The following is a 14229-nucleotide window of genomic DNA, read 5'->3' as shown; positions in this document are numbered from 1 at the left end:
GTTACATTCAATATTTTTGCAAGTGCCTTATTAAACATGAGTTATGTGATTTTTATTGTTCCTGTTAACTCTTGTTACACTCTTCTTGCTCCATCAGGCTGTGGACATTTCTAGATACAATCTTAGGTCCCTTTCAGGAGAGGAAAAAAAGGGCAGCACCAGGCTGCTTTTATTTTAGAGAAATGGCAGCCTAATTTCAGACTAAGGTCTGTGAATATCTGCATCCAAAGTGTAATGCTGCTCATTGTGGGAAGTTTGATGATGAGAATGAGGGAGAAGAGGAAAAAGGTATCAAGTTTCAGAGCTGGTGATACAGTATGTGAGCTGTCAGTGTTCTCAGGTTTCTATGAGCTGTAAAATCTCCTCTTGGCTGCTTAATTATCCAGAGGAGAATGCCAACTGGCAAGACTGTACTGTATTTCTAGAGTATTTTTCAAAGTCTTCATTTAAAATTCAAACTGAGTAACATTTTTTTATTACTACAGTCGTTAGTATAGAGTTGCACTTGTAATGCTTATAAAAGCACACTTAACCTAATATCAGGAGCTAATTGTTAAATTGCAGCATCCTCTTTGCAGGGCATTGACTTTTCTTGCACACCTTGTTCAATGACCAGTTTAAGCCATTAAGTAAATGTTTGGTATTGGTAATGCTTTTAGGAGAGCTGTTACATGACTTGAGGGACATAAAATGGTTAACCTGTGGCAAGCCATTTTCTATTAGATTACCCATTAAATGCTGTTTTAATGAGTAATGCACTGTACTTGTATCTAGAGTACTTTATGTAAGATTTGTGTAATTGAAATAAATAGATTTTAAAGCATTTTTATGTAGTTGATTGTAGTTATCAGTTTTAAGCATTTTGCCTCTTTTTACCTGCAGTATGGATGGAGCAGACCTGTGTTTTGAAATTGTGAAGAGAGCAGATGCTGGATTTGTCTACAGTGAGGCTGTAGCCAGGTATTTATTATAATTTTAATTAATCCCTCAGGATAAATAGAAAATAATGGACTATAGTGTTGTACAATCTGTTAGCTAAAACTTGAAAGTTGTACTATAAATAATCCTTTTCCTACACTCTAGATGTTTATTGCAATAATTAGCACAATCAAAGTAGAATTTTGGAGCATTTTGCCGTTTACTAGTTACAGATTTGGATGAGATTACTGAGTAAAACTGTATTTCACATCCGATGCCTAATTGACTGTGTTTGCCTTTATGGATCTCTCATATGATAGCATTAAGTGACTTGCCTGTCGTGGTGAGAATTTTACTGGTCTTGCTAGATGGAGTTGGTTTGGTTTTTTCTTTCTAATGTATCACTGTATTTGTGATCACCTCACCTTTCCACTTATGAGATTAACTAAGATGAAAGAGTCTATAAAATTGCAAAAGGATAATGAAATCCACGGTCCTAATGGCCTGATAGTTGAGCTCAAAGCCCACAGCATTCTTTGTTTGCTTTCCTCAACACTGTAGATTTTTTAGCATGGTAGGAACCAAGTTAGAGGAGCCATCAATGTCTGTGTTTGAACCTCCTGCTCAGGGCAGGCTCAGCACAGCATTTTTATCATGCTGCTCAAGGCTTTGTCCAGTGGGATGTAGAATACCTCCAAGGAGGGAGATTCCACAGCCTCCCTGAGCAGCTTGATCCAGTGCATTGATGTTCCTGTGGAAAAAAAACATTGCCTCTAACCAGCTGGGGCCCCCAGAGGACAAGGATTGGCTCCCTGAGCCACAGTGATGCTCTGATGCAGCACAGGGTGCAGAATTATTGAACCTTTGAAACCTTTACAAAAACCTGGAAAACACAGATTTTTATTTTCTAATTTCCCTCATCTTCAATCAGAATAATTCTCAAGCTTTAGATTGTGTTATTCGCTACTATAAACCTAAACTCCATTCTACAGAACTCTAGATATTTGAGGTGAAATTGGTTGATTAGTTTTATACAGTTAGACTCTTAATACTTAGATTGTTAAATGTGTATAGTATTTTTTCCTGCAGGTTTCTCATGCATAATGTGTTTGTTTTTTCAGTCATTACATGAGACAGATACTGGAAGCTCTACGTTACTGCCATGATAATAATATAATTCACAGAGATGTGAAGGTAAGGGGGCTTAATTACTTTTTCTTCTTCACCACAATAATGCAAAGTACTGAATTTCAATTTCTGTAATTTAGAGAGGAGAGGAACTGTGGAAAAGGAATCTATCTCTATTTGCTGAGTGTGTCTTTACTCTCATTGTGTCATGTAAGATTGAAGCCCACCCTAATTCCATCAATATAGAACATTTAGGAGGTCTGTATTCACAAATTGTACATGCATTTAATTACAACGTGCTTGGAAAGTCAGTTTAATTTCTACTTTTTGAATATTCATACAGAATCTGCTTGCATTTTCTTCTTGTTAGGAAAATGTGTATATAAATTAATTGCATAAATTAAACTGGAATTGGCAGTTTATTGGCATCAATTTGACAGCATAATGACAGCCCTCATTCACACTAAGATTTCATAGCGATGCACAGGCTTAAATGCTAAATATTAGTAATATTATCTGCTTCTTGGAGACAGTCCAATAAACATTTATTATTATGAAAACTTCTTTAATATAAATAAGTTTGAGAGGATAAATGCAGTGTTTAAGACCAGTGTATGAACATATGGATTTTAATCTGATAAACTTTGTACTGTTTCTATGGATATTTATGGAAGTAGTTTATCCTAAAGTACTGTAATGTAAGTAGCTGGGAGTTTTAACCCAAGTGGGCTTGACTCTCTTCAATTTGAATATGCAAATTCTTTGTTAATGTCATTGCCTAAAGTAGTTATTCCCACTTCTCCAAGAGTTTGGTTCCATCCAAAGTGAGTCAAACATTGTAGGAGTTAAGAAAAATACTAGCAAGCTCTGATGGTGCAGTTTGAGAAGTGACTCTTGGATTTTAGTGAATAGAGAAGATGGAGGGAGGGTAAACTGCACTTCAAACTCCTGCAGGTGACCTGTGAGGGGAGAGAGTACAGACACTGAACTGGTGGTTTTTATGAGGAGTCGTTTGGTCTTCTGTACCCAGACATTGCAGACCATTCGCCTCTTACTCCTTTCCTTTTGAAATCAAGAAGATTTTTATGTATCAGGCTTTCTTTTTAAGTTTGTTGTTTTAATAGTCATTTCATGAAACGGAGTCTAAAAATTAGAATTTTTGAATACCAGCTCTTAGTTGCTGGTAGAATGTCTCATACTGTTCTATGTTGAGTGTTCTAGGTACTTTTAATTGTTTAGGTTTGGTACCACATGAATTTCAGAATGAATCTGAAATCATCATTATGGTGCTGTGTCTTCGTGAAAGCTCCGCTTGTTTTTGTTGGACCATATTATTGAAAAAAAACTTAAGTTTTAGCTTCAAGGGCCTCTGAGGGAAGCCATTTTGCTGAGGGTAAAGTGAGGATTTATTTTAGTGCTTATCCTGTCTCTTTAGAACCTCAGAATCACAGGTTTGGTTTTTTTTAAATATCAGCCTTGGAAATGAACCCGTTCAAATTACATGCGTTAGGAAAAAATGTCTAAGGTATCAGTCTAAAGCTATGTAAACAAACAGTGCTTTGTTTTGGCAAAAGCAGTGCAGAGCTGTGGGGTTTGGGAATTGAACACATTAAACTGCAGTATCCAGGCTCTAGATGTCACTGTAGAAGTTGCTTTGAAAGGAAATAGGCTAAATGACCACATTAGAAATTACCTGAATGCGTGAAAGTGCTTTAATAAAATCTGTAAGGTTAATATAGTCAGGCTACATTTTTTTCCCTTTTAGACTTTCTGTGAATGTTATTTTGAAATGTAAAATGCTTGGTTGTTTTTTGCTGCACAGGAAAATCAGGACCCTGTAGTCCTTGTAAGGTACAGGTATCTTTCAGCTGGTTTTGTGCTCCCTTAGCTCCTGGATGATTAGGAAGTTAGACAGTTTAGAGTAGACAAAATTACTGTTGTCTGGTGCCAGAAACTTCACCTGACCTTTCCAAGTGACTCCAACCTGGGACAAACCCCCTGTGCCCCACATTCACCTCTGGTGTCAGAATAAAGATGTGAAAGCTTTCACAGGATGGCCTGCAGTTGTCCTAATTGCTCTCACTGCTCTGTGAGACCAGATGTGTCTTGAGCCTGTGACATCATTTCACCCCCTTCAGCTTTGCTTAAAGGCTTTGTAATCAGTGACAATTGCAAATTTGCTTCACCATCAGTTAATGTGATCCTGCAGTGCTTGGAAGCTGGATCATATGGTAAGGAAAACAGAAGATGCAGGAAGGTAGAAAACTAGAGACAGCTGTGCATCAGAAATGTGAATGTCAAGAACTTTTTCCCTTGCCACAACATTTGTTCCTGTCCTTTCAATCTACCGATAGAGGACTCAGCAATTCCTTTCCTTCTGTCATAACCTTGCTGTGTCAGAAATACCCAGAAGGTGGCTGTTGAAAATAGCAGCATTGAAAGGAAGTCTTTTCCATTACCAAATGTTATTACAGAGCAGCTTGTGTACAGAGAAATCTTTATGTAAGAGAACAACAAAAGGGAAAGGGGGGGTGTGGGGGGGAATGTAGCTCTGAAATGAGATTCTTGTGTTTTCCTGTAAAATTCCTGCTGCAATTTGAGTACCCTTTGTCACTGGCTTAGTTTTGCAATAACTTTAACAGAATGGTTTTTATCAGTAAAACATCAAGAGGTTTTGCAATCTTTTGTGAGCCTTTATTGTTATGTAGAATTTTCCATAGTTGCAAAAATCTTGTTATAAAAATATCTCTTAATATAACTGAGGGATATAAGAGTGAGAGTATATAAGGTGTAAGAGTAATTTAATCACATCAAGAGCTTTAGTTGCTGGGGTTTTATCCTTAATTCATTCCAAGTACTCCAGCTTTGTTCCATGATTTCCATGTAGTTTGAGTACCTGATTAGCAAATTAGTGTGCAGCTGGGGCCAGGGTGAGCCTGTCAGCAAAATGCAGACATCCAAAATGTTCATTATGGCTTTATCTTGATAGGTATGAATGCTTGTTTCCCATATGTGATCATCTAAATAGATAAACCTGCTAAAGCAAAAATACACATATTCTGCCTTCACTGTCATTAAGATTCAGTTCAATATTTCTGTGACTGGGAGTAAAAACCAGGGAGTTTTTCCAGGGAATAAGACCAAGCATTATGTTCTGTACTGCATGTCATATACACATCTGAGCTGGTCCAGGTTACCTGAGACTTGACCTGTGGATAGATTTGCATGGTGATTTTGGCACTATACAGAGCTTAACCCGTGATATGAATTCTGAGAGCACACTCAGTTACCACTTCTGCCTTTCATTGCCTGAACTGCTTCTAGCTCAGCACTTCAGATTTGGCTGGTAGAGTTCAACACTCCTACACTTCTGCTTTTAGGCATAACTAAAAAATTAGTAAACGTAGTAGATACGTGTTTGTCTGTGTTTATGTAACTGTATATTTCGTTATTTAAAAAATAACCAGGATAGAATCTGTTCTTTATCTTTTTGCATCTTTTAATACCCAAAACAAGAAATCTGTTGCATGTTATTTTCCTTCCAGTCTTTTCAATTTGATACTTCTTTTATGCTTTCTGGGGACATGCAGTAATAATTAGTGTTTTTCTGTATTTTCTAGAGCTTGCTAGATCTTAGAGATCCAGTAGCAATTTCTTGGTGAGGATTTTGTTACATATTAAGTTGTTAAAAATTATTAAGGCTGCAAAACCACTATCAGAGGTGCAATTGAAGTGTCCTACCTGGCCACATTTTTTTTTGAGGTACACTTCCTCATTCAATGTACAAGTTAAGACTCCAAAACTTTCAGTATTATTTCTCAGTGTTTCTTCAGGCAATGCTCTTTTCCCCCTGTTTATTTTCACTCCTGTGCCCCTGGTTCATATCTCAATGTCCCCATGCTTGTTTTGTCCAGCCCTTTTCCTGTTGATCTATTAGTACGTTCAGAAGCAATTTTGCTGAGAAAAGTGTAATTATTCTGCTTGGCCTACCTGGAGCTGAACATACAAACTTTCTGGTCACTAAGTTTATAGGTTTCAGTCATTTTCTCACACAGTCTGAAAACTCCTGTCTTCTGATCGATGAGCTGGCTTCCCATGCAGCTCATTTGAATGGCTTAACCAAAAATTTGACAGACTCTTGTGGTCTCTAAACTGCTTTGCAAACTGAACTTTGTTTGTCTTATGATTTTGTGTTTACTGCAATAGAAAAGAATTGTTTTATTAGGTCTTTTTTAAAACAATTCACATGTCACCTGCTAACTTCTGATTTTGGCACCAGCATGTCCAAGCAGTACAAGAAGTTTGCCACATGAGCTGTGTTTTGCTGTAGTGTTTTTCTAACTCTCCTCATCCCTCATGCCTTTAAGTTTTGGGGGATTTTTCCTCCATGAACTCTTCTGTCAAATGCCAGACCAGTGCAGGACTCAATTTGTAATTTCTCAAATTGCTTGTACTGCACAAAAACTTTTCCGCTATTTGAAACAAGAAATCTTTGATGCAGCTAAGAACTTTAAAGGACATCACCTTGGGCAGATTACATAGGAAAATAATTAAGCATATATCATTTCTGGGTAGAAGTGTTTGAGTGGGATCTTGCTAAGAGTCTGTCACAAAGTTATATTTGATTAGTAGTTCCCGAAGTTTCATTCATTTCTCTGCCTTTTTGATAAGCACTGGGGAACAAGTAGTTGTGAATAGAAAAATGTAGGAGGAATGTCCTCAGCCTATGCTGCCCTCAAAAACTGTTATAAGAGAAACAAGCCCAGGCAGGCATTTTTCTGAGGTAACTGCAGCTACATTCCCTATGTATTTCAGGAGGGACAGAAGTGGTGGGGTTTGAGTTTGTGTCTGTGCAAATCAGAAGAGCACTTTGGTAGTGAACAACTCTGCTCAGCCAGTCTTGCAGCTGATGGTCTAAAACCAGTCCTGTCAGCAGCACTTGGCCAACTGGAGAGCTTTGACTGCTCAGCTCTGTCTTGCTGTGGTTACTTGGCCATTGGACGTGTAGCACAGTTGTGGCTCACCCATCCCAAGGAGAGTGTGTGTGCTTTGTTCAGCCTTCTTGTAAGGGAAACCTATGTCCAAAACTGTTGCTGACAACAAGAGAGAGCTGGGTCCTCAACTTCAGCCTAGTTTTTGCTTTCTTCCTTGACTTTTTAGGTAAAAGGAACTGTCCACAGGTCAAATATGAAATGTCTTTAGTATTACATGGATGAATGGATATTATACTGTTCTCTCTGCAGACTCCTTGGATTCTTTTGGATATACACATTGGATTTATTATGACTAATGTTGATGTAGCAAGATGATTTGAAAAGAAAATACAATATGTTACCATTTTATTTAAATATTTGCCATTTTATATCAAAGCCTGCCTAAAGGTAGTTAAAATCAGTTTATTATTATTTATAGTCTATGAAAATCTTTCCATATTTCTTCCCATTTCAGTGACAAATGTCATCGTTACGTTCTTGATGTTCTGATGTGCATTTTGTAAACAGGCCATAAAAACTTTTCTTAAATGTTTTATCTAACAGAAGGGTTATAACTGGATCCAAACTGCTTTTAGTAGCAGCAAGACAAGTAAGGACATTTTTAATTTCCACTAGATAGTTTAACCTTGGACAGTCATCATCTGTAAGCAGTACATAGAAAATTGGCCTAAAAATATGGTATGGAAGAAAACAGACAGTTAATATCATCTGGATGACAAGAATGTTTCTTCTCACTGTTCTGTAAATGAGGTGTTTTTCTCCAATACAGGTGTTTTTTTGTATTCTGTTCAGATGTCTAGTTAGAGAATAGTACGACCACAAAACGGTCATAAAAGACAGAAAAAAGCACACAGTGGCAATATAAGCTGCAATCATTGCAGGACGTTCACCAGCTTCTACCCTGATGTTGTAGCACGTGGGGAACTCTCCTGAAACCCTCTCCGGGGCGTTGTAGCTGATGGCTGTGACTGTAACGCAGAGCACAATCAGCCAGATAACGACGCAAAAGCATTTAGCGAACTTTGGCCGCCGGAACTGGTGCAGCAGGCGCCCTTGGAAGGTTCCTGGCAGAGCTGGGGAGTGTTGTGGGCCACAGTTCTTCTTCAGCGTGGCATACTGGCTGAGGGCAATGGAGCACAGGATGGTGATGGTCACGTACATGCTGACGTGCATCACCAGCGTCCCCAGGTGATGGGCGAGCCTGCACGCCGCCGACTCGTAGGGCCAGCGGTGCCCCTCCGCAAAGTAGGCGGCCAGGAAGGGCATGGTGCTGCAAACCAGCAGATTTGCAGTCACCAGGTTGGCCAGGTAAATGTACTGTGTCCTTCGGGCGGGCGTTTTCTGTGAAAATATCCAGGCACTCAGAATCAGAATATTGCCAAAGATCCCAGCGGGAAACAGGCAGGAGTAGAGGATGGGGAGAAATACGGTGGTAGCTGGCGATGGCTGAAGACATGATGAGTTGTTCATTTATGGCAGGATTTCTTGAGTGGTCAGAGCTGAAACACAATTTAAAAAGTAATATTTCTGTAATGTGCATCTAACATCTCTTCTTTGCTCTTATCTGTTTCTTTGTCTCCCTGACTTTTCAGTGTTCCTTTGATGCTGTTACCTTAAGTTTCCATGAGGTTACAGTTTAGGCATTTTCTTCCACTGAAATTTCATGAAGGAAAGTTAAACCCCAAAGCTTTCATGTGCATAGAATCTAATAAAATAAATTAGGAAGCTGAAGGTTCAGGCTAGGGTCTGGCAATAGCTTCTATGATCTTGGTTTATTTCTCAGTCTTCTGGAATGTCTCTAACCTAATTTGGAAACCACTTACAGACCATTTAAAATTAAATGAGCAAATTAAGTGCAAAGAATTACTTTAATTCCAGAAATGGAGAAGAGTATCTGTACCTCCATTTAACTATAAATTAGTCTGTGAACTGCAAGAATATCACTATATATATTTATTCTGTGCTCATGTCTGTATGTGATGTTACTTTATCACAGCTCTAATGTCAGATGTACATTTAGCAACTCAGTCTATATTCTTTAGTATATACAGTGATTGTTGAAAACTTCAGTATATAAATTTTTTTCCAAGTTCATTTTTCAGTCTTTTCTCCATTTTCAAACTGAAAATAAGAAATGAAAGCTCTGTGCAATGACTGTGTGTAAAAAGTGACATTTCAGCTTACAGCCCTGTAGTGTTTTTACTTTTGTATGCATAGATATACATGCATGTTTTAGTGGAGTGTATCCTAGGTAGGTTTTTTTTTCACTTTTGTATGCATAGATACACATGCATGTTTTAGTGGAGTGTATCCTAGGTAGTTTTTTTTTTTCATATCATATGGAAAAAAAAAAAACAGATTTCAAACTTGGAGACTAAAAATAATTTTTTTTAACAGCTGTAAACAAATGAACTCAGATGCTGAAGAGGATTCGGTGTAGCAAAGATAAAAGCCCAGACACCAAGTATAAAAACTGTCAAACACTGTAGGCAGTGTTTGACAAACTTGCAAATAAAAATAACTTTTATAGCTCTTGCATTTTAGTGTACACTAAGTTCTATGTGTATTGTTGAACCAAAATCTATTAAATTCTTCTATTATAATGAGTTGAATTCACAAAGTATTTGTTGAATTTACTGATTTTCAGAAGTCTAATGAAATTCTTTGTGTAACTGACCAAATTTTATCAGGTAAAACAAAGAAGTAGTAATTTTAAGCTTACCTATACAAGCTGCAGGCACCTTCCCTTGCTGAGAGGAAATACTCCTGTCTGGTATCTGTTTAATCTCCACTGCTGCAGTGAAAATGATGGCACTGGAATCTGGAGAGTACAGTTAAAAATTTCTCTCTGGCATAACTAGGTTTTCAGAGTGTACACTTCCCTTTTACAATGTCAGGAGGCAGGCAGGCATTTAAAGTTCAGAAAATATGATGTCTGTGCAAAAAAGGCTTTAAAATTAAGTCAGGATCCGCTCCATTAGGGAAAAAAAAAGATGGAGGTAGCATGGAAGAGCAGCTGTAACAGTCCTCTAGGTACGGCACAGAAACACCTTGTAATCCTTTATATGGAGCTTTCCTCTTTTGGGGCGTGGAGGGGTTCTCTTTAGGACTGCCCACTTTCCTTCACACTGCTATTTTATGCATGAAAACTTCTATTTTCCGTGGTATTAACAGTTTTTCAGCTCCACAAGCTGTCACCAAGCTGACTATTCCCAAAGGCCACGTGCAGTAGTGCTGTGTCCGTGTGTGTCCTCACATCAGTGACCAAATGGACACATCTCTTCTGTGTGCTCAGGGGATGGATTGTGGGGAAGCAATTTACACCTGATGCATCTGAGGGTTCTGGCAGGGAAAATGAACTGACTCACTGTTCAAGAAATGCTGTGTTTCATACAAATCATCCAGAGGTGTACACAGGACAGCAGCACAGATATGATCACAGAGCAAATTCTGGTCACCTCTTCAGAACTTGAGACTTCTTTTCCGATACATATGTGGTTGTAAGATAAGGCTTTTCAACACCTATAAATGAGTTCCTTTATGAGAACAGAAGTTTGGTACAGTTCTTGTTTTGCTAGTTTGGCTTTATGTTTAACCATAAATTCACCTCATGATCTGTTATCATTGTTCAGTCTCATTACTAATTTTTTTTCTAAAATAATGGATACATAAGCTGGCTTCGTATTCTGAATTCATTGTAGAACTAATTTGCAATTACATTTATTTGCTGTGAAGTATTAGTGATTAGGTTGTAAAACTGTAATTAGTTTGCATGTACTTTAATTCTTGTTAAATTTAATTATACCTTGTTTTCCACTTTTGAATGTATATTATATTAAAAACCGTTCTGACAGAGAGTCTTCTATTTATTACATGTTTAATAGTTTCAGTAGTGTTAGAAGTCCTTGTTGCTGTGGCATTCCACTGATGTTTAGATACAAGAATACCTATTCTGAAAAGTTGCTGAGAGAGGTGTGAACAATTCCAGTTAGCAGGTTTTTTTAAATTGCTAGTATTATTTGGTTGGGTATTGACTGTTGCCTGTAGTATTTATAATTTAATGATAATAACTCATGCTGTAAGAAGACATAACTGTTACATTTTTTTTCTGAATTATTGTATGATAATAGATTGTTGTAGGGAACTAGAGTCTGTCAGACTTTATTTTGGAATGGATTACTGAGGGCAGTAACCAAATAATGAGGTATTACAAGTTTTTAAAAATGCTGTCTGTCCCAGGAATACAGTTGCAGTTGGTTCTAAGCTGTAGCGAGCACCTTCCTTATTCTTTTAGTGGACTATTTCCATTCACCTAACTTACAAATGGTGTGTTTTATCTAAAATGTATTTGAAGATACTCAAATGGAACCCATGCATTTTTATGCCATTTACTCTTTAAGTTCATCATAATTATTTTTATGTGTGTCATTCACCTCAATGATTTACATTTTCTCTATTCTTGAACCCTGATCATTCTTAATTTATGCATGTTCTAGATTTTATACTGGCAATAGGCAGCATATGTTGCATTTCATCATTATATGCAGACAACTGGTTTTCTGGCCCTAAAAACACAAACCCCAGGAAATTCCCAGTGGTGGAATTTCTTGACTTCAGCAAGGCTTTGACACTGTCTCTCCCAGCCTTGTGTGCTGTCAGAGCATCAGACTAAAGATTCCATATGTGAACCTCCCAGTTCTGGGAATAATGTGATTCTCACTTGTTTTTCAGTGGTGTAAGTTGCACTTTTAGAATTGCTATTTGTCTGCCCTCAGAAACATCAGTGTGCAAGTTAATACTATAATTGCATTTAATGTTAGTGCAAAAATGAAAGTTGATGTTGTGCTTTAACCCTGGTAGGCAGGTGAGCCCTCACAGCTGCTCACTCATTCCCCCTCAGTGCGATGGGGAGAAGAATCAGCACCTCCCCTTCTGGTGCTCCCTCCTGCTTTGTCTGACACACTGATCAAATCTGCCAGTATCTACCAAAGGAGGTGCTTGTGGTTTTATCCCAGAAAGCTCCTATATCCCACACGTTCACTTACTTCCTCTCCAGTGGGCTGGGAGGCAGAACCGGTAGGGTAAAAGTGGAAATGCATGGTTTGTGAGAAAGACTTTAATAAGCTTAAAGAAAAAGAAAACAAAAAACCCAAGTGATAGAAAGCAACCCCATCTGACCAGTGCCCATTGAGATCCTAAAAACAGCAACACAGCCAAGCTTCCTTCCTGGCTTTTACTGCTGAGCATGGCACCATGTGCTCTGGGATACCCCTGGGGCCAGCTGTGTCCCCTCCCGTGTCCTTGTGCCCCCCAGCCTGTCTCTGCTGGGGTGTTCTGAGAGACAGTGAAGTCCTGCTTGTTGTGTAAGTCCTGCTTAGCAATGGCCGAAGCATCCCTCGGTGTCAATGCTGTTTGGATCACGAGCCCAAACCACAGCCCATCTTGTGAAGAAGTCTATCCCAGCCAAAACCAGCACAAGACTGGTACGTTTTGGTACACCAGCTGAAATTCAAGTATGTGTTTATAGATTTGAGTGAAGAGGAAAATGAGGTTCGTGCAGTTATATGGGGATGAGTTAGCTTTTAAATAAAAATAGAAAGCAAAATAAATAGAATTACCTTCATGTTAAAATTCACCTGAAGACTCGGGTAATCAGGCAGCACTGAGAAGTGAAGTAAGACACTATTTGAGTGACTAATTCCGTGGTCGTTTGACACGTCACAGTATGACTTTCAGCAGGTTTCCCAAGATGTTTCCGGACTGTTTGTTCTTCAGTAATATTTTCTTGTAAGGCCTGGCATTTTACCCTCAAATTTGGGAAAACTGATTGCAGAAAAAAAAAAAAAAAAGTAAGAATTAAATTTTTTTTTAAAGAGTAAATATATCTGCTTTTGTTTCTTGGTCAGTAGTAACTGCTTCCTACATGACGGTGCTGTCTAGTTTCAGATCCATTTCTGAGCCAGTTGATATATCTGGCCTTTAACATCTTGAAGCACTGATTTATACAGTTGTAGAAATCCAAAAGTATTTTCTGATTGCTTTCTGTGGTTGTCTCTTTGTTCTGAGTGCTGCTCCCTTAAAGCTGCACTTTGTCAGGATCATGTGGTCATTCCTGTTCCCCTCTTCCGTGCCATGCCTGAACTTAGAGATTTTCTTATAGACCTGTTTCCTCTCAGATTTTCGTTTCTGAGCTGGAGAGTTGATTAATTTAATGCATTTTGGATTTTCAGTATTGAAACCCTGTGATCTTCTGAAGAGATCGGAGGTTATTTTGGCAGTACTGCCGTGTCTATGAATTACAGACCTTGCAAATGAAAATTCTGGTCTAACACTTCATTCAAAAGAATTTTAAAAATCGCGTTTTGTTCAAGCTGCTGTTGCTCATGTCTGTCCTCTCCCGAATTCCCCAGCCCACACCCTCACCCCAACCTGCTGCTGAGTATCATCAACCAACTGCTCACAGAATAAGCAAAGAAAGAATGATGAGATAACATATATATCTTGTGAAATTATGGTTTATAAGCTCTACTGGATGTAACAGAATTGATGTAGTTATGTAGAACTACAATATTGCAAATAAAATTGCACTGTAGAAATACAAAACCAAGAGAAGCATTAAAATAATAGGATGGCAAAATGATAGATAAAAGATCCTGAAATGCAATTTCTGTGAGAATCAGTTAGAAGTTATTGTACAAACACCTCTGTTGTATGTGGAAATGTTTAAGTAAAAGTCAGTTACCATCATATCTCTATGAAATTACACATTTGTGGGAATCTTTCTTTTGAAGATAAGGAAACCCCCTAATTTTTTATTTAAAAAAAAAAAGGAAAACAAAGACTGGCTAGTCATTGTAATTTGTTTGACGTGTTTATATCCAGTTCCATCAAATCTGAACAATGTAAATTCGCATCAAAATTAAACCAAGCTTTATATCTAGCTGAGGTGAAGCCTTATGTTTACTTTGTTCAATCAGAGTATTATGAGTATCTTCTGTAAAATCAGAATATTGTATGGAATTAGTAAAAACCCACACATTTTGGCACAGGTTTGGCATTAAAAGTCACATGATCCATTAAAGAAGTTACTGGTAGTCATATTAAAACCAACTTCTTTACACCTACTTATTTGAGCAGTATTGTTTGTGCGTGTAAAGACAATAAATCCTTATTTTACAGAGCTTGATGT

The 14229-nt window shown here is 37.9% G+C and overlaps 2 protein-coding genes across 5 annotated transcripts in view; one reads left to right on the top strand and one right to left on the bottom strand.

The window, feature by feature from the left end:
* Positions 1-14229, top strand: part of CASK (calcium/calmodulin dependent serine protein kinase) — a 186486-nt gene that overhangs the window by 84243 nt on the left and 88014 nt on the right. For all 4 annotated transcript variants that reach the window (XM_041399779.1, XM_041399777.1, XM_041399778.1 and 1 more), the window contains exons 4-5: positions 883-960; positions 2040-2112. In XM_041399779.1, the coding sequence (XP_041255713.1) occupies positions 883-960; positions 2040-2112 (151 nt within the window). The remainder of the gene's footprint in view (positions 1-882; positions 961-2039; positions 2113-14229) is intronic.
* GPR82 (G protein-coupled receptor 82) lies at positions 7491-9910 on the bottom strand. Its single transcript, XM_041399783.1, has 2 exons — positions 9763-9910; positions 7491-8539 (listed from the first exon to the last, which is right to left on the bottom strand). Exon 2 carries the CDS (start codon positions 8508-8510, stop codon positions 7491-7493), a length of 1020 nt encoding a protein of 339 aa, XP_041255717.1. The 5' UTR covers positions 8511-8539; positions 9763-9910.

The sequence above is a fragment of the Onychostruthus taczanowskii genome, unplaced genomic scaffold (assembly GCF_017590055.1).
Source record: "Onychostruthus taczanowskii isolate IOZ18803 unplaced genomic scaffold, ASM1759005v1 scaffold17, whole genome shotgun sequence".
In the NCBI taxonomy this organism is placed as follows: domain Eukaryota; kingdom Metazoa; phylum Chordata; class Aves; order Passeriformes; family Passeridae; genus Onychostruthus; species Onychostruthus taczanowskii.
This window is presented reverse-complemented; position numbering and strand designations above follow the sequence as displayed.

Coding starts and splice junctions, on each gene's coding strand:
- GPR82 (XM_041399783.1), bottom strand. CDS start 8,510: ATGAACAACTCATCATGTCTTCAGCCATCGCCAGCTACCACCGTATTT.